The following is a 24,282-nucleotide window of genomic DNA, read 5'->3' as shown; positions in this document are numbered from 1 at the left end:
AAATATTATTTTTAAATGCTAGATCTTATTAGAGGCCCTCATGGGATTGGCCAGATAAAATTTATACTCAACAAATGGACTTAAGAATATGTAAGTGACACACTGAGATTCAGTAAGTCCTGCAAACATCCACATGCACGTGATTTCCACCTAAACATTTTACACATACTTATGAAATGTGAGCATGGCTTCATTGCATATATCTAATGCAAGGCTTTTAATAACTTTACAAATTATTTAAAAAATGTTTATAATTTATAATACAGTTACTAACTTATAAATAATAAATATAATAATAGTTAATACTAACATTATAATTATTACTATCTAAATATGTTATGATTTCAAACATTTCTTCTTGGCCAAGTGGTTCAGAGGCTAGATTCTGAGTTTAAATCCTGGCTAGCTGACCTTTGGCAAGGCACTTGACCTCTCTGGGCCTCAGTGCCCTTACCTGGAAGATGGGTACATATAACTTTGCCTACCTTATAGAATTTAGAGGGAGGTTAAATGAGTTAATATGAGCAAAACTGTTAAAACAGTATCTGGCACCCAGTATTCAAAGGTGTGTTTGTCTGTGTGTATGTGTGCGTTGTGCTCAATTCCATTATTTCTCTTCTCTGCTTCTCATAGCTACACAACAGGATCCTAAGGTTTGACTAGGCATGATGTTCAGACCTCCTGCACCGACTAACAGTTAACACAGACTTTCTCCTCTCAATCACGTAGCATAAAACGAAACTGAAAAGAAATAAAAGGAAAGCGAACCAGGACCACTCGTTCCCCAATCCGCTCACAAAATCAAGTTGTCTTCCTTCCCCAAGTTAGAAAGAACAGAGTTTCTTCAACTGTCACGCATGTTTTAATACAAAAGAAGGCCACGGAAGAATGCTCCATGACGATACTATCTTTGGCCACAGCAAGCCAGTGATTCCTAGCCATGAAAACTCTCGCTAAACAATCCCCAAGGATTTGGAGTCTGTCTAAATTAAAGTCTGTGACAAGAAGGACAATCGCAAATGATGAGCGGATGATGAAACTGGCCTCGTCCGGCATGGCTTCATAACCAAAGTCACGGGCGACCTGTCTTCACAGCTTAGGCGAGGATGCGTCCTGGGGAGGGGTGCACCATGGGGCTCGAGCCCTAAGGAAGCTCAGGAGGCCCTCACCCAAATTCATCTTCCCCATCAGTGGGCTTTCTCTCCTGGAACCCGGAGAAGAATCCTTTTGGGCTTTAGGGATTTGCAATCTTTAGGACATCCTTCCAATGTCACCAGGTGACATCCAGATTGTTGTCTCCCCTGACAAGTAGCTGAAGGAGAGGAAGTGGCAGGAGAGGCTGCAGGCCAGGCCCAGTGTGGAGGGCTCAGCGACGGGGAGGCAGGCACCACGGTCAACTGCCCATCTCGCTGGGTAGTCTCCAGCTTTCTAAGAACCAGTCAGAGGAGCAGAGGCACCTCAGCCCTGATAACAGCCCCATCCACGTGCTCCTCTCAGCATTACGGCCAGTCTGTCCCTTCTCTACCAGGAAGCTACAAGATGGTACCTGTAGATGGAATCCCACAGCCAGCTTCTAGGATCTTCTCACGAATAGGTCCCCACCTACATGTTATTTCTCACCCACTCCTCCTCCTCCCCCAGCCAGGCTCCCTTCCTCTGAGTTCCACTCAGAAGCCATGGCATTCCTGCTTTGGGGTCTGTCTTCCTCCTGCCACTCTGTCAGCCTTCAAGGCTTCCTGGCTCCACGCCCCCCTCCATCTTCCTGGCTTCAGGGACGGGCGCTAGTCACTCATCTTTCAAGCAGCCTTCCTTGACAACTGCAGTTCGCTTTGTGGCTGTTTGGGCACCTCATAAAGCATTCTTCCCCTTTGATCAGGATGTTGGGCTGAATGGGGTTTGTGGCTGTAACGGCCTGAGGGCAGGGGCCGTGTTCTATACCCACCAAGTGTCCCTCACAGGCAGATGAGGAAGGATGACTGTGGGAGGGGCTCCAGTATAGAGGGAGGGATTGAAATGAAAAAAAAAAAAAGTACCTTGAAGACACAAGCAATGAGCAATGACATTGCCCCAGTGACTGAGCAGGCCTGTGTGTGTGTGTGTGTGTGTGTGTGTGTGTCTGTGCGTGTGTGTGAGGCGGGCAGTGGGGGTGTGGGGGGCTGCCTGAAAAAGAGTTAGAAGATTTGAGTTCGTGTACAAATGATTTAGTGATTTGACCTCTCCAGATCTCAGCTTCCTTGTCTGCAAAACAAGGGGGGGGTCATGGGATACATACAACGTCACTTTCAAGTGTGATTTTATCTCCCGAGCACACAGCGCTCCTGGGTGCTCAGCTCCGTGTGTAGGTGTGTGCATGCCGGCCCCCGGCCCTGTGCTTCCTCTGTTGCCTGCAACTTCAGCCTTTCAGAGAGTCCCTGACAGTATTCGTTTCCGAGGGCTGCTGGGACAAATTACTACAAACTGTGTGGCTTAAAGCTACTGAAATTTATCCTCTCACAGTCCTGGAGGCCACAAGTCCAACATCAAGGTGTCGCAGGGCCACGTTCCCCTTGAAGGCTCCAGGGAAGAACCCTTCCTTCTTTGCCTTGCTGACCAATTTCTAGCAGTTACTAGAATCCTCACCCTGTAGCAGCATCACTCCAGTCTCTGCCCCTGCCATCACGTGGCCTTCCTCCCTCCTGTGGCCAAACCTCCTTCTCCTTGTAAGGACACCAGTCATTGGATTCAGGGCCTACCCTAACCCAGCAGGACCTCACCTTAACTTGATTACATCCGCGAAGCCCTTCTTTCTCACTAAGGTCACAGTCTGAGGTTACCAGTGGACACGAATATTTTAGAGAACACTGTTCACTCCAGTGCAAACACCAAATGTCATAAGAGTTCTGGTCTTGGCACCACAAGTGACAACTGCTCCACAGGCACCTGTGTGTTCTACCCCCCGAAATGATCCCACCCCTGTGGGGGCCCTCCTACCATCATCCTACTCTTGATTTCCTAAATGACAACAAAGAATCATTGTCTTCATAATATTGGCATTTTTAGGTCTGTGTTGAACTTACAACTGTTCAAACACGTCCCCATATACTATGTCACTTGGTCCTCACACGCTTTCATGAAATAAGATAGATTTTATCATCCTGGATTAACAGGTAGCAAAGCCAAGGCTCAGAGAGGTTACGTAATTTGCTCAAAGTCACACAGCTCGCACACACAGCAGACCCAGATCTCCCAGCTGTACGCTCACTGTTCTTCACATTATTGTCATGAGGTCAGAATCTCCACCTGCAAACTCAGAGGCATCAGCGCCAAGAATCTGGATTTGTGGTACTTTTCCCATGCTCTGCCACTGTCCCCCAAAGTGAAAATAGTCCCAGTGACTCTGATGCACCCAAACTGTACTTGCTGGCTGACTGTTAGCCCTTTCATAGTTCAAAAGCGGTTTCTTACTGAGCTGAGTTTGGGTTCCGGGCAGTCAAGGGCTTAACGACGCCCCCTGGGTAACCACTGACTGGCCTACGTAATAGGGGATGAAATTCAACCAAAGTGAGTATTTGTGACATGGCTGCTTATCATTATAATTCCATGATTTTATGCCCATCATTTTATGTGCAGTCATAAGAAGTGTCTGTCCAGCAAAAGATACTAAGCGGGGCGTGTCGGCCACAATGACATGGTTCACGCAGGTGGAGCTATCCTGGTGCCTGCCCTCACCGTGGGCTCTTGTTTACAGCTTTGAGACCCGGGGACCTCTGCTTATTGCCCCAAAGACAGAGGTCTTATGTCACAACTTTTTGCTCCCTGGTGTGCATGGATTTTTTTCCCTGCGGGGAAAACCTTCCTCTTCCTCGTCTTCTTCCGACCAGACCTGGCACCGTGCTTGATAACTGGGGACGGCCTGACTGCCCTGCTGAGCCTCAGGACCCACCGCGCCCACCCTCCACCCGCCTGGGCCCATCCCCACTGAGACACAGCCCTTCCTGGCCGGCACCTGCACCAGGAGGGGTAGCTGCATCTCAGAGCACACGTGTTATTAGCTGGATTCCCTCGTTAAAATGACCTATGGGCCTGGTATTTGAAGTGCATGGGTGTGGAGAGTAGAGTCTCAAGTGTTTTTCTCAGCAAGCTGCGGCCAGACCAGTGAGGCAGAGGAGAGGGAGGAAGACAGACGGGCTCAGTCACAACAGCTCCCAAATTGGCTCTGTTGGACCCAGTGAGGGGCGGGAGGATGGGGCCGCCGCAGGGAGAACTGACGGTCACTCCCTCCTGCAGCCTGCAGCAGGCCGGGCCAGGAGAACCTGGGAGGCTCCCCGGAGACAAGCAGAGGCCTTGGCCCGTGCACGGGTGCCCCTGGGTGTGCTGCCCCAAGGCTGCAGCTCTCAGCGCCCGAGGGGGCAAGCTGCGGGGTTCCAGGTGTCCTGTGGGGCATTCCCAGTGGAAGGAGCCCAGGAAAGGGGGGCACTGAGACCCTCCTTACCCCGCTCAGGGAATCCTAACCCAAACAGCAGCCGCAGTTCCAGCCAGCGGTTGGGCTCCCGGAGGAATACAATTTAGAAGCATGAACACTAGGACTGAACAAGAAAGTGGGAAGAAACGACAAGGGAGAGAAAGGTTGTCTTGACTTATGCCTGGAAGCAACAAAAGATGACAATTGATTGTACAACCCCGTGGACGAAGAAACATATAAGGTGCCAGTTAACAGTATGAGCCCTCAAGCTGAACTGCCTTTGTTCAAATCCTAGCTCTACCACTTGCTAGCTGTGTGACCTTGGGCAAGTTACTTAACCTCTCTGTGGCCTCAGCTTTATCATCGGTAAAATGGGGTTAATAACAGTCCTTCCATCTCATAGTGTTGTTATACAAGTTAAATGAAATAATGAATCAGCAAATATCAGCTTAGTTCTTATTAAAGATGTGATAAATGTGATTCCACAATAACCAGAGTTGTGGGCGATCCCATGAAGAGGGGCTGGTGAGGAAGCGGCCCTGAGGTCTGATGGCGGGAGGTGGGTGTGTGCATCAGCGTTCGGCACGCGGTGCCGACGGAGCTCCGGGCCCATCCTCTTCTCTAGGAATTCCAGCAAACCGAGGCCAAGCAGAGAAGGCAGCAGGCAGGGCGGCAGAATAAGGTCCCATGAGCCATCAGGAAAACCACACATCTGACGGGCACTTCAAGTTCAAGTTCACTCCCGCCCCGCCAGCTGGCGACCTTCGTAAGGCACAACTGTGACTGGCTGATCCCGCTTTATAAACAAGCCAGGCCAAATGCTCCCCCCCCCGGAGCATGTGTTGTCCCCCTTGACGCCAGTTTGTTCATCCAAATGCCAGCGCAAAATATTCGCTGCTTTATTTAGTTGGGAAGAAGGTCACGGGGTGAGTTTTTCTGGACACTTGCTGCCGCGACACAGCCTCTGAGGCGAGGCAGCCACGAGGCCCCGGGTCTGTGCTTTGTGAGTCCTCACGATGACGGGCCGGGGCTGGTGGACTCCAACAGCCGGCTGTGGTCTCACGAAGCCGGGCTGGACCCCGCAGTTCTGCACGGCCCGGGACACCCTCCACGTCCTCACCACCTCTGGGAAGCGGCGAACCCTCTGGACTGTTGCAAATGTGCATGGTGCTCCCCAAAGGGCCAGGGCGGGGAGAGCAACGGAAGGTGAAAAGGAGACTTGAAATCATTTCTTGTCCAGGAGTGGAATCCTGAGTTTAGAGATCGTGCCCGTCGCATCACGGCAATGTCCTCCTACTCCAGCGGGGGTCTGTGAGGAGACCCTTGACTCCTGTCCTGCTGCGGGCATCCCTCTCTAGGTCTGATGCGTGGTAGCCGGTCCACCTGAGTTGGCCCCTCAGCCACTGGGTTCTGTTTCTGTCCTTCTGCTTGGTGTAGGTTTAGATCCTGGAGTCATCTTCTCCTTTTCGAGGCAGTTTCGGTGGGATGTGAAACTTGCTCTTTGTCATGAAAGGGAAGGCCATGCCCACAGAGGACAATTGTCTGCCCTGGGGGTCATGCAGCTTGGGAAACACGATCCCAACATTTTTCACATCTCAACTGGTGTGTCACAATCACAGCTCATTTGCACATCTCCGCAGGAAAGCCCGTGGTGCTCACAAACGTTAAAAAAGCAAGAGAGCAAGAAAGAAAAAGTCATAGAAAAAAAAAAAATACAGCTTTGGAAAACCAAGAAAGCCAAGGAAGGCTCAAGTTTTGTTCTTTGCAAATTCTGGAAATCCCAAAAGATTCTGAAACGTTGCAGACGTTTTTCTCCTTTTACTGCGTAGATTGCGCTGGGTCTAACTTTGATCGTGGGTAACTAAGCATTCATATTAACGCACCCTCAGATTCCAGGGGAAATCGGAATTTGGGGTATTTTTCACAAAGTATTTTTAGTTTATGTTTCTCACTTTTCCACTGGAAAAAGCTAATAGCCCAAATTCATGCTTTTGCTCCTCATTCATTTCCTTACCCAAACACTTACCGTTATTTCTGACAGTGGAGGTATATAACGATTTATTTGGGGGTTTGTGAATAGGGTATGAGTCCTTCACCTCGCACAGAATTTCCCGGTTTCTCTAAATGGAACTGAAATGAAGGTGTCAGTGTACCTCCACTCGAACGCCGAGTGCCCCTGTGTCTGTAGATGCCTTTATCCAGCTTCACCTGCCTCCACACAGGCCAAATGCAGATGACAGGCCAAGCTACCGGCACAAGGGCAACCCCCAAAGTCAACTGAAAGTCAGGTGCTTAAAAATACAAAACTCAGTTTTCCATAAAAAACCAACATTTTTTTGGAACGAAGGATCGTTTGAAAAATAGCTGTTTTCCTTAGAGAAAAACGACACACATGCAAAGCTTTTTCTCTGAAGATGTTCTATAAGAATGAGTTGTTTGAGGCCCGGGACAGCGTTTTATTGATCTTTGCATCTTCTGTTCCGAGGCAATGAAAGGCTGTTTGATAAATGGATCAGTGAATCATTCTGTAAACTTTTGGTTTGACAGCTGGTTCTTTATGATGTCTGATTTCACTTGGAAAGCACGGCTTTCCTTTTCCGTGGCCTCACCGAAGGAATGGGTGGGCCAGCCTTTCTCTGCAGGAGGGGTTTTTACTGAACCCCAAGGTGCCACGATGCGCACGCCATTTTGCATTGCTTTTCCCCAGATTTCATGGTATCACAGTTCCTGGGTATCTTGATTGCAGAACCATATTTTAATCCTTTTAGCCCAAACACCCCCAAGACCCTGAATTCACAGCTCTCTTTAGGCCAAGGCCATGCCTGCTGCCAGGAGAACCTTCTGGCTGGCGCATCTAAATTCCCCAGTCTCCACTTATCGGGCTAGAGGTTAACATAGGGCAGGTGACCAAAGTGACCTTGTGGGGCTGGCGTAGTCCTCACCTGACCCTGCTCGTGACCATAGCCCAGGGCTTCAGACGTGCAACCCTGCACCACATGGCACCACAGGAGAGAAGCCTGCGGTATGGACATTCTGAAGGGGAGGCAGCCTCGGGGCCTCAGTTCCTGCTCACCAGCTTCTAACTCCTACAGCAGCTTCTGCAGGAAGCAGTTGGGGGCAGGAGGCTGAGTGGAAAAAGAGGAAAGCTGAGGCAAGCCTGGGGGGTGCGGCCGGGAAGGCCTGGCCTGGGGGAGCTGACTTCTAGATACCGTAACATTGACCAAACGGGGTGTTTGCAAGCTGGATACACACATCTGAGGCTGCCTGAGAGGAGAAATGGGAGTTTTTGGTCTCTAAGCCACCAAGCACCCTCCAAACACACTTTCCATTCTTCAGCCTGCAATCCAAGCATCTTTCTACCACTTGTCCCTGGTGATGTCAATTCCTTGCTTAAAACCTGTGGGTGGGTCTCCATTTCACTAGGACCGGCCCAAATTCCCAATGTGGTTGTCACAGCCCTTATCAGCTCTCTCCGGCTCATCTCACTCGTAGGCCTCCCCCAGCTGGCTACCAAGCATCTCTTCGCTCCTCACCAGGCCAGGTGTTCCTCCCCAACTCTGTTTTCTCTGCTTGGACAATCTTCCGGATGCCTTCGCCTGGGCAGCCTCCTCCACGCCCTGAAATGTTTCAGCTGAGATGACAGTTTGTCCATGAGACCCCTCACCTCTTTCCTAGGTTAGGCACCGCTGCTCCTTTGCTCCTGTCACACCTGTTCATTGCACTGACCACTCAGAACAGCGATGGCCTGATGAATTGTTAACCCCTCACCAGCCCCCGAAGGCTGTGGCTTCTCTTGGGTTGAACTTCGTATCTGCAATGGGAGCCAGTGCCTGGCACACAGTAGGGACACAGTGCATATCTGATGATGGAATGAATGAATGAATTGCTGTCATTGAATAGCCTCCGGGAGGGTGGGGATAGTGCTAATAAAATAGTAGTGGACACCATACTTCCCTAATTGGAAAGGATATCAAGCCTGTGAAAGACCCACCAATTAAAACAGAGAATTCAAGGTCCATCAGGTGACCAGTGCCCAGCTGGGATGATGATATTATTACTATTCATGTATTTGTTTATGAATTCCTGCTATGTCTCAGGCACTCTCATGAGTTCTTTGTAGGATTAAGGAACATAAATTCCTTGCCATCGAGGAGTGGACAGTGGAAAATAGGGTCGTTCCCAACTTTCTGATCCAGAGGAACACAAGCTAACTCCTGCCTGCTCTTTTCCCTCCTCCCTCAGCGACTCTGGCTGTAGATGGAGAAACAATTCCAAGGTGAGCCGTACCTCTCCTTCCTAAGTCTTGTTACACACACATCATCTCGTTTTAATCCTCCTAATAACCTTTCGTGGCGTATACGAAAGGCATCGTCATGCCTATTGTACAGATGGGGAGACTGAGGCCGGCATGCCCACTTATGAATCAGAGGACTACCAAATGAGACACCATGGCTTTAATATAATCTGGAGCCCACAGATTTGGGCAGAATGCGAGATAACAGTGCAGTAAGATACTGCTCCAAGTAACAGCCAGATGAATCAATTCTCCATCCACATGTGGTTAAAAACAAGAAAAACGAGTACGGATGTTCACAGGCAGTTTCTGAAAACGCTGAGATGCAACCTTAAAATGGCTTCCAGTGCAACAGCCAGGATGTCCTCAAGTACGGTCCAAGGCAAGCCGCCGTGGCACTACTATAAACCCCCCCAACCTGGGTGGAGTCAGCAATTACCGTGCAGGAAGAATGCGAGGCTGCTGGGTGCCAGCCTGGAGAGGCCAGGGACAGGACAAAGAGATTATTCTGCTTCATTGTTAAAACGCAGTGTTTATTGTGAAAATACGATCAGGAATTAAAGGGGCATGTATGAATCATAAATATTTGCATGCCATTAATGTTTGGACAAAGGAGCTGCAAGGGCTGAGCTTTTCCCATGAAAAACAGTGCTTCGAATTACAGTACATATTTAATTTCGTCTCTTCCATTGCTAATCTGAAATCCCAGGGCCTGCTTCGGATAACCCTTTCAGAACCCGAGAACTCTACGGGGCCAGGGAGAAGGATAAGCGTGGATGTTCCCTCCTGGAAAACTCATCCATTTAGATAAACAAAAAAGCACGTCCCCGTGCTCTAGTTTGTCACGAGCTCACAGACTTTCCATCATCTGGTCCACAGAGTGAGTGGCCCAGCGCCAGATCTTACCAGGCAAAGTGGTCACCTCTAAAGTGTGTCTTATCTCAGGCAATCCTCACGGCACACCCCAGCCCCATGCACCAAGGCAGGATCGGGCTCAGACAGGTCAAGTAACTTGCCCAGGACACACAGCTCTAAACCAGTGTTCTCAACTAGGGGCGATCATCCACCCCACCTCCCCAGGGGACATTTGGCAATGTCTGCGGACATGGCTGGTTGGCAGACTGGGAGCGGGGAATGCTACTGGCTACTGGGTAGAGGCCAGGGATGCTGCTAGCCATCCAGCAATGCATAGGCTGGCCCCACGACAAAGAGTAATCAGCCCTAAATGTCGGTAGTGCCTGAGGAGAGACATCTTTCTCCGAGTGGAGAATCCAGGAAAGTCCATGTGCTAACCGCTAGGCTATACGGCCTAGAGTGGAAAGGGTCCCGGTGTAGTGACTCATTTGGAGATTTTTAATGAGCCCCTGCTCTGTGTCAGGGACTGATCTAGTTACTGCTGACACCCCAGTGTGCTTTTCTGGTTAAGGGCTGAATCTTTGTTTTTTGATTTTTTTCTTTTTTTTTTTTTTTGGTGAGGAAAATTGGCCCCAAGCTAATGTCCATTGCCAATCTTCCTCTCTTTTTTTATTCTTTTTTTTTGTAGGAAGATTAGCCCTGCACTAACATCTGCTGCCAATCCTCCTCTTTTTGCTGAAGAAGACTGGCCTTGAGCTAACATCTGTGCCCATGTTCCTCTACTTTATATGTTGGATGCCTGCCACAGCATGGCTTGCCAAGCAGTGCCATGTCTGCACCCGGGATCCAAACTGGCGAACCTCAGGCCGCTGAAGTGGAACGTGTGAACTTAACCGCTGTGCCACCAGGCCGGCCCCAATCTTCCTCTTTTTGCTTGAGCAATATTGTCACTGAGCTAACATCTGTGCCAATCTTCCTTTATTTTATGCAGGATGCCACCACAGCTTGGCTTGACGAGCAGTGCTAGGTCCATACCCGGGATCGGAACCGGTGAATCCTAGGCCGCCAAAGTGGAACACGAGAACTTAACCACTATGCCACCAGGCTGGCCCCCAGGGCTGAATCTTTTGGATTTTGAAAATTCTTGGGAGTCCTCCTCCTGGGGGCTTCCAGGCACATCTTCATATCTTTTCCATGGGTCTCAGTTACCACTGCTGTGCACTTGTGCATGCCACAGCTGTTCCCGAGCTCTTTTGCCAGCGACCTTCACTCCCAGCCACATCTAGGAGCTGCACGTGGGCTCGGTGCCGGCCCCGGTGCAGACACTGCCCAGGAGCTCCCATATGGATGGTTCACTCTTCCTAGTCTCAAATGTTTGACATGCAAGTGGTCTCCATGCCCAGTCTGGGAGCTGGTGGCTTTACCCAAGGGAGCTTAAAGCAGCAGATGTATATTGGGGGCAAGATATTTAGGAATGCGGGTCCCCATTCAGAGTAAAAGCAAGCAAGCAAACAAAACCAGAGCGGGCACTCCCAGCAAAACTTCTTCAGGACATTCAAGCTGCAGCAGCCATGGCCTTGATGCACCGAGAACAGCTAGACGACTCTTTATTCAGACTTTTTTTTTCAAGTCATCTTTCCCTGAATCTCAGTATGGAGAACAGGTGATGGCAGAACTAACATGTCAGGGCAGGTGGGAGAAAGTCCCAGAAGAACCCAGCCAGCTGTTTGCCTGTGGTACCTGCACACCCAGCCTGTGGCAGCAAAGATGAGGCTGTCTCAGAGACGGCCAGCACATCGGCCTTGGTTCCTTCTCTGCCCTTTCCACGCATTTCCTCCACTTTCATATCAGGTGTGCAGACCAAGCCCTTTTTGGTGTCTGTAAGGTATCTGTTGGTGAGGCACACCAGGACCTTGCTTTTAGCGCTCATTAGTGCTAGTGCATTGTCCACTCGCATCAATTCAGGTTTCTGGATCGGTGGGTCTGTGGCCCCCGACCGACGCATTGGGAGGGGATGGGGCGGGCGGCGCTGAGCAGTGAAGCCAGCAGTGCACGTTTATTGTTTCTGATGGTCCCTGTGGACCTGCATCTGTGTGACACTCCTGAGGGTGCGGCTGCAATGGGCGCATCCTCCAGGAAGAGCTTCCTCTGCTGGGTGGTCCACCCCACCCCAGCCTCTCCCTCGGGGCACCACATATCCCCTCACTCAGGATGTTCAGGGATGGATGGCGTAATTCTATGCACACAGAACACTGGTATGTTTCATATTTTTAAAAAAGACTTTCATATTCAGTGATGCTCTCTAATTTTATTTTTTATTGTGTGCAAACTTTTTAATATAAGTTTTTCATAAATTTTGTAGAGAGGCAGAAAGTGTTAGGGAATTGGGATGGAGACATTTTACAACTTATTATGAAGGAGTGTGGAGCTGGTTCGGGGCGTCTCAATCACAGCGTGACTGACACTTGGGTAAGTCTTTGCTGTCAGGGGGCTGTCCTGGGCACTGTGGGATGTTGAGCGGCACCCCTGGTTTCCACCCACTAGATGCCAGTAGCACTGCCCCCACCTCGGTTGTGACAACCAAAAGCATCTGCAGATATTGTCAAATGCCCCCTGGAGGTCAAAATCAGCCTAGTTTGGGAACCACTGAGTAAGACCATCATCAAAACTGATAAGCAGATATATAGATAAGATATCAACTATGACCTGCCCTGAGGTTTCAAATAGGATGATGAAGGTAGAACATTTGGAAGGACCCAGTGTGGTAGGTACTGGAATCATACCATTTAAAAAGGCAAACAGAGCCTGATTATAAGATGAACTTACACCAGCTCCTCATTAATGATAGAGAGAGAGATAGAGAGACAGAGATAGATAGCTACTGACTCTAAACAATGGTTTCAAGTAGAATGAAGGAAAACATCTATAAAAACCCGAAACCAGTGCCTTGAGCAAACTGGAGCGTTTCCACCACCAATCAGGCCCATCCCTCCTTGCCTTGTCTGCCGAGATCTGATAAGCTCCTAGATCATCAACTGTGTGTGCTCAGACCGCCCATATTCCTGTGCTTTGCCTTGGTCTGAGCCAAGGAAAGCCTCCTTTGTTTGCATAAGGTGACTCAGGCAGGGCCACACACCACCACGAGGGTACTGGTCAGCCCTCCCATTAACCAGACCAGGAGTTTCCCTGGATCAGGAGCGTGGGGCGAGGTGGTTCAGGTCTGCAGTCTGTGTTGCCTGTGTATCCTTAACAATGGTCTTAAATCTCAAGGTAAAAGCAGAGATTAATCTGAGTTGAAAAATAAACAGGAAATTTGCTTACATCTTCTTTGCGTAAAACACAGTTTAAGTGGCTCCTAAATGAACGCTTCCTCACCGAGGAAATCAAAAGAAACGCGTTTTGAATTCTGCAGCAGAATGGCCATGATGAGTCTCTCGAAGGAGATTATTGCGATCACTTAATGATTTATGGGTTCTCAACTCCCTGAAACCCTCGTTGAAGAAAGTTCAGTGACACAAAATGGAGTTTCTAAATGGACTACGCTGCCTGATATAGACTAATAGAGCTGGGCAACATGCTGGAGTCCCAAACCAGCGCCGAGCAAAGCGAACGTCACGGATAGCTCCTGAGATGAGACTGAGATGTCTCTGTTGAAGGCGGGACTCCCACCAGAACCAATAATGGAGGGTAGGCGTTGCCTGACGTCCACTAATGCATGTTTATAAGTACAAAAATCTTGAAGAGAAGCAATTTTGGCCCCCACGCCCCACGCCCCACAGTGAGCTGATAAAACCGGCGCTTTTGAAAGTATTCACAGGCAGTTCATGAAGTCCACGCTGCTCACTTATTACTTTCTGTTAATTGCTTCATTTGGGCTTCAGATGAAATGTTATGAGCATGGGTTCAGTCCCCAAAGCTAACTTGGTCAGAGGAGTCTTCTCAGAGGAAGTATGGACACACACACTCATGCACACACGCACGCCACTGGCTGAAAGTCCAACCTGACCTCTCCACATCGACAGTACATGGTTATGCATAAACGTCCTCTTACTGATCTGGACTTCTTTTTTAATCCACAGAAAGAAAACAGTCATCAGACAGCACGCCCTCTCTCTTTTTCAACGTGTAATTTTTCTTTAAAAAAGAGACACAGAAAATGTTCTTCATAAGCCGTCCTCTCCACCCTCTCTTGCCCCTCGCCAACCGGCACAAAAAGAAAATACGAAACTGATTTATTAGAAGCAGAGCAGCGTTGCAGCCGTTGGCCGGATCACTGTTTATGTCTATAATGCTTGCTGCTGAAACAGGAAGCTCTAAAAATCACTCAACCATTATTTCTCTAGGAGGCACTTTCTGATTGATAGTCCTCTGTCCCCACCAAAAAGAACGGCCTCAACCGAACGCAAGCCGGCTGGGGTGGAGGGTGGGTGGAGAGAAGTCTAGCTTCTGCCCGTCAACTCAAAATATTGTTCATACAAATAACCTCGATTTAAAAAAGCTGTCTGACACCATCAGCAGTGCCTGGCACTTCATAAAATCAGCAAGAACACCATGAAGGAATAAATTGTGAAACTGCGTGTTCCAGGCACAAGTAGTTTTCAAGAAAGCTTTCCTCCTTGGTCCTTGCTGTGGCATCAAGTGGGATACGGACTGATGGTGGCGGTGGTTGGGGGTCGGGAGCAACTTGCTTTAGGAAAGTGTTGCTCTTTTATTGGCAAATGTGAAACAGGACGCGAAACCTGATCTCTAGTGATGAATTCTACGTCAGATTGTGGACCTGCCATCGAAAGGAATTATTTGCCAAGGCTGCCTGGTGCTTGGTGTCTCAGAGGCTGGGTCTTTCTTCATCCATATTTGCCCACATTGAAATCTGAAAACAGATTTCAGCATATATAGATTATTTTAAAGTGTAGCTCAATAACAACCAAGAAAAATCGGGGGAAAAAACGGGACAGTTGATTTTAATACAACTCAGGTCTTTTTCTTAGAATTCTGTCCAGGAGATCTGACTACAAGCTTATTATCTTAAATGTTGTCTGTGAAACAACTCTGGATTTGTCAGGTGAATTTTTCCTTCCCCTATTACGTGAGTCTGTCATGGACTAGAGAGTGACTTGGATCCTGTGATAATATTGTGAGTCATTCGGACCATTTCTCAGTAACAACCACTCCATAAAGACACGTCTCTTTTCGTTTAAAAGACCAGCACAGTTTATCCTTTTCTAAATGTACCTTCTCTTCATCTCAACCGCAGTCTTTCGCTCATCTGAGAGGCCACCTCCCCAAACTGTCCCCCAAACAATGTAAAATAACTTAAGAATGAACATGCCTTAAGTAACAAACATTACCCAAATATGCAATAACCCAGATTGTGACCGAGTAAATATTATGTCTGGGAAGGCATCCACAGCAAGAACGTAATGAAGGAATTTCGCTTTATAAAAGCGTTGGGAAAGGGTACTATTTTGAAAGTGGGCAAGATTAAAGTTGCCAGGGAGGTCAACATAAACACAAATTCCACCAAGAAATTAAACCATGTCCCAACAGACCAGAGAACACGTGACCTCACCAGGCTGGTTGTGGAATGTGCACTGCCGCTCTGCAGTCAGAGGCCCAGGTAGTCACTAGAGAAGAGGCTGCCGTTTTCACGACAATATGGGCCCTTCCCCTTTGCAAGGGGCTCCATGTGTGCACACCTGACGGCCTTTCAAAGATCTGGACCAGCAGGTTGAATGGGATCTACTTTCCTAATTAAATAAACCAGGTCCTAGCTATAATTGCAACAGGTGTAACCAAAACAGGACAGGGAGCAAGAAGAACATCTACTCATTTATTCATTTATTTATTCACTTTCCAGTTATCTACAACATGCAGCATGGTGCTAGGCTGGCCCTCCATGGTCAAGGAAAATTTCAAATTCATAGATTCTTGGCGTGGGGGGTATATGGATCCTCAGCCCTGGAAACCGAAATATACATGAAACCGTATAAGTGCACATGTGCATTTTTTTCCCTCCGGGGAAAAGGCTTCCAAAGGATTTAACAAATTATCTATGATGTTCTCAAAAGAGTAAAAATCATATTCTTAGAAAAATCAGAAGTAAATTTGCCGTGGATTCTCTTCCCCCATTTATGATGTGGTTGATGATACGGTCTGTTAGATTTCCTCTTTGGTTCTAAAATGAATTAACTAAAGCCGTATTCCCTGATTGATCGATGCCTTTCCAACTGTTCCAACAGGATGGAAGCACTCACAGATTTCACTGCTAAAATTTCTTAAATGTCTCTCGGCTGCAGCCACGATGCACCTTTTTGTAGATGAAAATACCAGCAGCACCTGCCTCGACCGCAGGTACAAACTCATGTACACTGCAGCTAATTAACCTCCACAAAGAGAACTCCTTTTGATCCTGAACTTGGACTCTCTGGAAGTAAGGGATAGTCCCAGAACATGTGGTTAAGTGTGGATGCTTCTGAACAACAAGCTGTGTGCTCAGCATAACCTCTCATCTGCTGGGAGCTGCTGTCTCTTCTTCCATTGTAAAGGAACACCAATTAATATGGAGATACTCAAGCAAAGGGAGAAAATTCCAAGGGTGAGATATACCCTGAGCGAGATTTAAATTGACAGGGAGAGAAAGGAGGGGAAGGAAGCAAAGGAAGACGGTTCAGACTGCTGAAGCCTTCACGAATATTTTTTAGGGGCCAGTGTTGTCAGCAAGGCCGTAAAAGCTGGACGGGCAGGTTTTCCCAGTTGCAGGCTGAACCTGAGGTTAGGAGCTGTGATCCTGGACATCAGCCAGCACCCAGACAGATCAGTTTTGTAGAAGAGAGAAAAACCCTTCCATGTTCAACCTCTGGCAATTTCTACGAGGTTTTATAGTCCCCAAGGACTGGTAGCCGGTAAAAGAAAAGAATGTTTCTTTTTCTACCCTTCATTTGGAACTGAGCACCCAGGCCCCTTTGAGAATCCATCAGACCAGTGCCTTCTGACAGAATGTGAAATTGGCATTGAAATGTTTGCAGGAGCCAATAGCCAGGACCTTCTCGGCCACTGTGTGGTGTGTGGATGTCAATGACATGTTTTCAGGCACATTTTCGAAAACAAAAATGAAACAGCAGACAGTCTTAAGATTGCTTAATAAAACGTAATGAAACTTTTAAAGGACAAGATTCAGTGAGGAAGATTAAGGCTAATTGTCAAAATTAATGAGAATCATCTGCTCTCTCCATAATGGGAAGCAAATTGCAAAAAAAAAAAAATCTGGCAGGCTTTGATGTTGACACTTACACTTGAAAGAGTAAGAGCAAGTTGTATTTTACCACTACGGAGAAAAATTATGAGACAGACTCAAACAGGGCCTTTTGATAGCTTGTAGTACTGACCCCCCAAAAAAATAATCACTCAAGACCAAAAATATACATGGTAAGCATAACTGGGTCAAACGTTCAACTAGGGTTCCTGTATTTTAGATTGCTTCTTATCACTCGTGGGAACAGAAGCTGTTCAAAACAGATATTGGGCATTTACAGCATTTCAATTAATTTTCTCGTTCCGGGTTATCAGAAGACAGCCCAGCCTTGGTTACAGCTATTTTATTATTTGGGTTTTATGCAAACTCAAGAGCATACTGGCACGAATCAGGCAGCCGAACGCAAACAATCCACACCTTGAGGAAATAGTTCAGTGTTACCCAAGTAAACACAAGCACCTATTAGTCACCCACTCAAAACAGAGATGGCCAATGAGTGTCCAGAGACCAGCCCTCCACGCCAGAAAAGGAAGCTTGCCACTTTCAAAATCTCATTCTTCATTATCATCGACTTACTGCACATTGCCAGAAAGCCACCACTGAACTTCTTACGGGAAAATGTCCCCAGCATGGACCATTAAATTCCAAAACTTTTATAACCAAAACCTGACACATAGGCATGCAAACGATGATATTACTTTCTCTGGAAATGCAACCAAATGACACTCAGTAATCGATCCCTAATAGCAGAAATCCGCACGAATCGAATTAAGATTTTTAGCTAGGCCGGTGGGCATGGACCAGGCGGTGGGGCCTTGATTTTTTATTGGCTTCTCATCCACTCTGCCAGCTACTCATCTGAAGCCTTCAAGATGTTTTCTAAACACACATCTCTGAATCATAATGTGAATTCCATTTACTGAAAGGCGGGGACTTTTAATATAACAAGTGAACCCATTTAATGCCTTAGGCTTTTATACCTTATAGCATCACTCATGCTGTCAATAAGTGGATATCATTTTCTTTGTATTACCCTATTATTAACATACTTAGTACTATGAACATATACTTTCAATCACGGTATAAGCTTTTTTATTTTCTCCACCTATGATTCTATTTTGAAAATACTCTAGACAGCTAGGATAGCAAAAACAATAGCCAAAAAAATCAACATGCTTTTACCCCCTTCCCCTTTTCGACTAGTCAAATTCCCTAAGAACACAGATTTTCTTATATTTTTGAATGCCTTTACAAAGAGTAATGACTACTCTCATGTTTGAATGTCCATTGGTTGTACTTTTATTTTTTTCAATACAAGCCATCTACTGTTATTTAGGTATTTATCAGGTCTTTTTATTATACTTGGGATAACTTTTATTCGTAAGTTTATTCAATACTATATTACAAAAATGAGATTTCCAAAACCAGCTATCCTACCTCCTTCAATTAAGCTTCTAGTACTTATTCTTATTTATAAAATATGACTTAGGGTCTTACAATCCAGAGAAAACACACTATTTGAAAATAATTGAAAACCAGAGGAGATTACAACAAGCTAAGATTCCTCTTTCTGCTAATACTGGGATAACAGGCAAAGAAAAAGAAAAGTACACATAGAACATCACTAACACAATACTTCCTCCAGATAATCCATCTTCAATATTATTAATCCCTAAAATGTTAATTAGGATCAACCTATCCCCCAAATAATTATAATGCATCCAAATTATATATAATAGGAAAGTCATATTGCCATCAAATTTACCAAACCAGAATGATACCAACATGATTTCTTCATATTTTACCGTAAAAATGTCAGCTTACTTGAAACCACATTTCAATAATCGTATACTATATATTCCTTAAAATTATTAGACGTGATCATTTGAAGCTCTGGCCCACTTGGCATGGATAGCACATGGATCCTAAGCTAAGTCTTCCATTAAATAGATTTCTGATAATTATCAGAGAGAGAACCCCAGTTGTATAATCTTAGTTTCCATGATGGTAAGTTTTATATTTTTGCATTTTAGTAAAGCTCTGAGGGGTTTCCTGGAAATTCAGAATTCAGACTTTGCATGTGCCAAGTCAGTCTTAAACCAATTCAATACTAGAAAGCAATAATGTAAAGCTAGATTCTGTTAAAAATATTAAATTTCAAATAAATATTTTTTAAAAGCTTGATATAACAGTAATAACAAGAAGAAAGACTGTTTCTAGGGATCCCATCACAGAAACGTCTAGAAGTTTTGAAATTTAGGCTTGTTGCCATGTAAATACTTTGTGTTTCAACTTCAGTTTTGACAGATACATACCTCTTCCGCTCCGACCGACAAACCTGAGGTCATTGAATCTCGCGACTTGGTTTTTCATGGCCGCGGTAGCATTTCTCAGTTCAGCCGAGTAGTTTTCATCATTGCCCGCCATCACAGTGACCAGAGTGCCGTCTGGAACATCCCCCAGCGCCACCACCTAAACATCAGCCAAGGTACAAATGCAGATATCAGGAATGTCATAAATTTTTATGTCATTTGTGTAGTAATTGCTCTAAAATTAAATGTCTATTAAGTGCTAACTTTCAGTTTGCAAAGGAAAAGCAATCATAAGTTACGTAAAACAACAGAAAAGTTATTAACGGGAAGATTTACTTTTAATTCCATTATGCGTAACTAAACATAAATTTTCAAATCATAAAACATTCACCTAATAAAGATAGGGAAGGTCATATAGCACAGCTGGAATAAGACTAACTATAGCAAGGACTTTGAAAAGCTAAGCCTTCTCATGAACACAATCACCTCTTCTTAATTCTTCATCTTTGAGAAACAGAATGTCTTGTTCTGGTAAGCTTATAACCTAACCCATCTTTCATTTGTCTAGACCTCCAACGACAGGCCTAAGAGGGCCGACTTTACTTTTAGGTGTTAAAACTTATTTCCGCTAAAAATAAATTCAATGGTTACAACTGAATTGCTGAAAATTCTTGAATGACTTGAACTGTCCCTTACAATTTATCTTTGAGACCCACCTACTCACTTCTGTTATCTTGATTTTCACTAGCAGTGAACTTCGGCATGCAAGGAAAAAAATCAGAAATGTACTCTTCGCTTATTACTAATTACGAAATCAACACAGACCTCAGAGAAGGGGGGTGCTCACTTTTCTGTGCTCCTCTGAATTCAGGAGTGGAACTGCATTGCCTTTTTATATCTGTGACTCCCCAAGATGTAGCTACATCCTGATAGATGACTGAGGTTTTCTCCAAACCCAGCTGATCTTGAAAGGAATTCCTTTAATGTAATTGAATAGGAATAGATTTCCTAGAAGAGCTATTGAAGGAAACTGGTAGATAAATATTTTTGATGCTCAGGTAATAAAAAAGCAGTGATTCCAAGGTAAAATGCTCTGAAGGGCATGGCATGAAGATGCTTCGTGCAGTAGCATCCATTTCTTTGGTCATCATTTGACCTTCCAGAAACAATTTTCTTGGTCTAGACATTTATTATTAGCTATATTTCCATTGTCTCTAGTTTTTAAAGTGGTCATAGAATTTCTAGTCAAAATGCCCCAAGTCCTACTTGTTCCTATCATTTCTGATACTCCTTGTGGTACTTTCTCGGTCAGTAGTGAAATTTGTGTTAATCGTACCAATTATATAATCATTTTTTTCATTTTGTTTTTGAGTTTTGATAGTAAAACATTCTACAGTGATTATTTTTGCCCCTGTTTTCCACCTTCTCATTTTTACCTAATAATTGCTACATAATTTTGGGGGGTAACACCTATATTCGGTCCTCTTTTTCTGCCTGTAAAAAAAGCGGTGTTTCTCAAAATTCCCGTCTTCATTGCCTGCTTAGTCATTACCCCTTCTTGTGTCATCCAGATGACCATCTATTGTTTTCATTCCTTACGGTGCTTCAGCTTTTGGATTCTAAGGTGTACGATAGGCAAAATGAACCAACTCACTATGAGGGGTGGACGTCCTTCAACCCCAAGACCACACCTGGAGAATCACTGCCCTGGAAATAGGCAGGTGTTTTCCCTGCCTATTTTATCCAACTTGCACTAGCAAGCAAGGTCGGGGTCTTTTATCTTTCTTTCTAATCCTTTCCATCCAAATGTTGGCCATGTTTTCTATCAAGGAGATTTAAAAACACAGCTATTTACTCCTCATGCCCCCTCTAATTAGGTATCTAGTTCCCATTTTAAGTGTGTTTGCCGCCATTTAATTAAGAGCAGTAACATCACAATTCCCTTTTGTTTCAAAAATATCATTAAAATAAATCTCCCTGATCAGTTATTCAGTTATTGTTACCGGTTTTTTTTTTCTATTCCCACAAAATGTGCTTGCTTTATTTTGCTTGTTTTAGTCTCTTAAAAATTTTTCCACTTCCCCCCCCTCCCCATTTTCACTTCCCGCTGTAAAATTAGCTCACAGTGTTGAAATGCCCTCCTGGAACACATCATTTTCCTTCCTCATCCCCATCTCCCTGTGGTGACCTGGCTTCTCTATTCTAATTCAACATCCAGTAAGTATACACGGACTGGATCAATGACACCGTTTTCCAACTCAATAACTCATTATTGGGACAGAATCTGGAAAGAGGTTAAAATAAATAAATCTTGTTGTATAACTCCCAAAATGTATTCTCAATCTCCCTCCTCCCCCTGGCTCCTCCCACAGTGCTCCATGCCTGTGCCTCGCTCATCTTTCCAAAACTATCCTCATCAGTCATTTGGCAAATTCATGAGAACTTCACCAAGCAGAAGCAAATACAGAGAACAAAGATGATGGTGGCTAAATAAGAAAAGGTTGTTGATGTTGGAATTTGAGACTCAAAAAAAAAATTGGAGTTTAACTCCCATTTCTCTCTCCCTTTTTAAAAAATGCAGCAGAAGTCGAGGATATTTGGGCACTCCAAGATCACTAACTTGGCCTTTTATTGATCTTGGAGGGATTTTTTTGGCTGGAAAAATGGGGAGAATATTCAATCCTGGGAAACTATATTAATAATGCATATCATCTAATTATTAACAAGCATACTTAGACTAGCTAAAAATTAAAAAAATTAGAACTAACATATCTGCTAATTTGATACAGATTTTGTCATTGATAGGCAATATAAAGAGAATAAAAAAATCTAACTTCAAACAGAAAAAAGAAGCAACTGGAATGAAAGGCTATAAACAATAGTTAAAGCAACACAAACATTTACATTTTAACACAGACCAAACAGACAAGAAAGGACTTGCTGGCCAAAGGATATCTCATATTTTGTTTTACTTCTCTGTTTTTAAAGTATCAGGAAGTTGGGCAGAATATCAACCCTCCTATATACGACATGACTCTCTCTAAACTGCTCTTGGCTAGCCTGCTCACAGTTCAAACTGGCATTTTAAACCAACTCTAATTAGGCTGAAATTACAGTTACAATTCATTTATTTCAAATTCCTTAATTTTCTAGTGTTTCAAAGAAAGCTGTGGAGTGGAACTTAGAATTCAGCTGAGATGACATTTAAGGGATAGCTAAGGACCGTGATCCTGACGACAGAAACATTACTTATTTCTTTCTCATGAAAAAAATATAACTGTCAGCATCTAAGACCCCTGAAGTTGCTGAAGGCGTGTTCATGCTTTCAGACTCTGGCGTACCAGGGCCTAAACAAACTGTAATATTACACTATTACAAAACAGATCCTAAGTCGTCCAAACAGCTTTTAAGGCTGCTTCTGTAAATCATGGGTAACATGGAGCAAATTTAAGATTTTCTCAGTAGAAAAACAGGTATCTCTCCTATGCTAAAAAATAAAGGTATTCCATGGGAGAAATGGGGGAATGGGTACATTTTGGGGTCCAGGATAAGCAATTAGGATGATTTTAACCTATTTTAAGGAAAATTCATAACTTTAAGTCTCCCTTTAGTTTCAAAGGTCAAAGCAGAGGATTTACACCCAGAATTCCAGAAGACTGCTCAAGAATCACAAATGCTGTTTTCGTCAATGTCATCAGACTTGATCATTGTTTCACATTTTCTCCTCCTTCTTCCAGGGAATAGAATAATTCTGTACTGATTAACTTCTTAGAGAGGTTGTCTTAGACTTACTTAAAAGTCAAATTTTAAAGTAATAATTTTTGTCAAAACTGCTTGGGAGGCCGGTGGGTGGAAAAGCACAGAGTGGAGCCGGGAGACACGGCGAATGAGCCGGGATGCAGTCTCCTTTTGAAGGTTGGTTTGCTTTTATCCCTAACCTTTGCATTCCTTCTCTCCCTGAAAATTCTGTCTGCCCCTTCAGTTATGCAATGACCAGGGCTCCTTCCGAAGAGGCCTCTCTTTATGGGGACGGGAGTGGGGACAGATATCAATCAAGTGGTCTGATTTCTCTGCTGTCCTTTCCTTTCCCCAAATGCTCTCAAGACCCACTTGCACTTTTTCAAGAGATCTATACCTTGATCTTTTAGTAGCCTAGAAAAGCAATTCCCTGATGGCTCATGAAAGCAATTTCTATGATTTTTTTCATTCTTTTAGAAAAAAAACAAATACTTTCCTGGGGTGGCTGGAGAAATGGCATTGCTTCGACTTCTGAAGATTCTTTATTAATCACTTAGTGTTTTGATATACTTGGGTGTGGGTTCGCAGGCAAAGGAGGGGAGATCCAGAAGAGACTCTGATTTACCCCAAAGGAAGCCACAGATCCCTTAGAAGCCACTCCCTTGGCGGGTCAGGGGCATCCGGGTTTAAATGACCCTTTGGTTGACTATCAGCCTGTCTTCCCTTCGCTCTCCTCTGAGAGTGAGCCCAGGACCCAACCCTGTCAGGTTCCCTCTCACGGAGCAGCGAAAGCTGCGAGATCTGCCGGCTGTCTGTTTACGTAAAGCAATTAGAATAATTTAAAACTGAAATGGGCTCCCAACCCAAATCTACATAAATGGAGGAAGGGGAGGGAAAGAGTCTAGGCTGATCCACCTCATCCTCATTTCCATCCCCCTTGGAAACTCTTGCTTGCAGAAAACTGCGAGGAACAGGAGGCAATGCTATAGACACAACTAACTGCACATTTGGTTTGTGTTGTTTTAGGAATCACAATCTAAGTTTGGAAGGTGTACAAAGCTTGAAAAATAAAGAACTCCGACAGCACTTTTTAAAAAAGTGAACATTATTCATTGTAACTAGATCAAGATCCAGCCCAGGCCTGGAACCATAAAAAGCTTATATTAAATTAATCTCCCCTTAAAGGGGACAATTATTTAACCAGATTTAAAAAAAAAAAAAAGAGAAAGAGTAGCAGATCGTTACAGCTTTTTTTTTTCCACCTACCTGTCTTGGCCCTTTAAATGAAAAGGAATAAATGCACGGATGGTACTAAAAGCCTCCCCTTCTTAAACCCACCCAAGGCAGAAGAACAGAAACCCCACCGCCGAAATTAAATTTCTGCTGTTTG

The 24,282-nt window shown here is 45.0% G+C and overlaps 1 protein-coding gene across 3 annotated transcripts in view; it reads right to left on the bottom strand.

Annotated features, from left to right (window-relative positions):
* The window catches only part of LOC124234248 (runt-related transcription factor 1), a 240,716-nt gene that overhangs the window by 64,241 nt on the left and 152,193 nt on the right, over window positions 1–24,282 (bottom strand). For all 3 annotated transcript variants that reach the window (XM_046651496.1, XM_046651497.1, XM_046651495.1), the window contains exon 3: window positions 19,158–19,314. In XM_046651496.1, the coding sequence (XP_046507452.1) occupies window positions 19,158–19,314 (157 nt within the window). The remainder of the gene's footprint in view (window positions 1–19,157; window positions 19,315–24,282) is intronic.

The sequence above is a fragment of the Equus quagga genome, unplaced genomic scaffold, assembly GCF_021613505.1.
Source record: "Equus quagga isolate Etosha38 unplaced genomic scaffold, UCLA_HA_Equagga_1.0 73442_RagTag, whole genome shotgun sequence".
NCBI classification, from domain to species: domain Eukaryota; kingdom Metazoa; phylum Chordata; class Mammalia; order Perissodactyla; family Equidae; genus Equus; species Equus quagga.
This window is presented reverse-complemented; position numbering and strand designations above follow the sequence as displayed.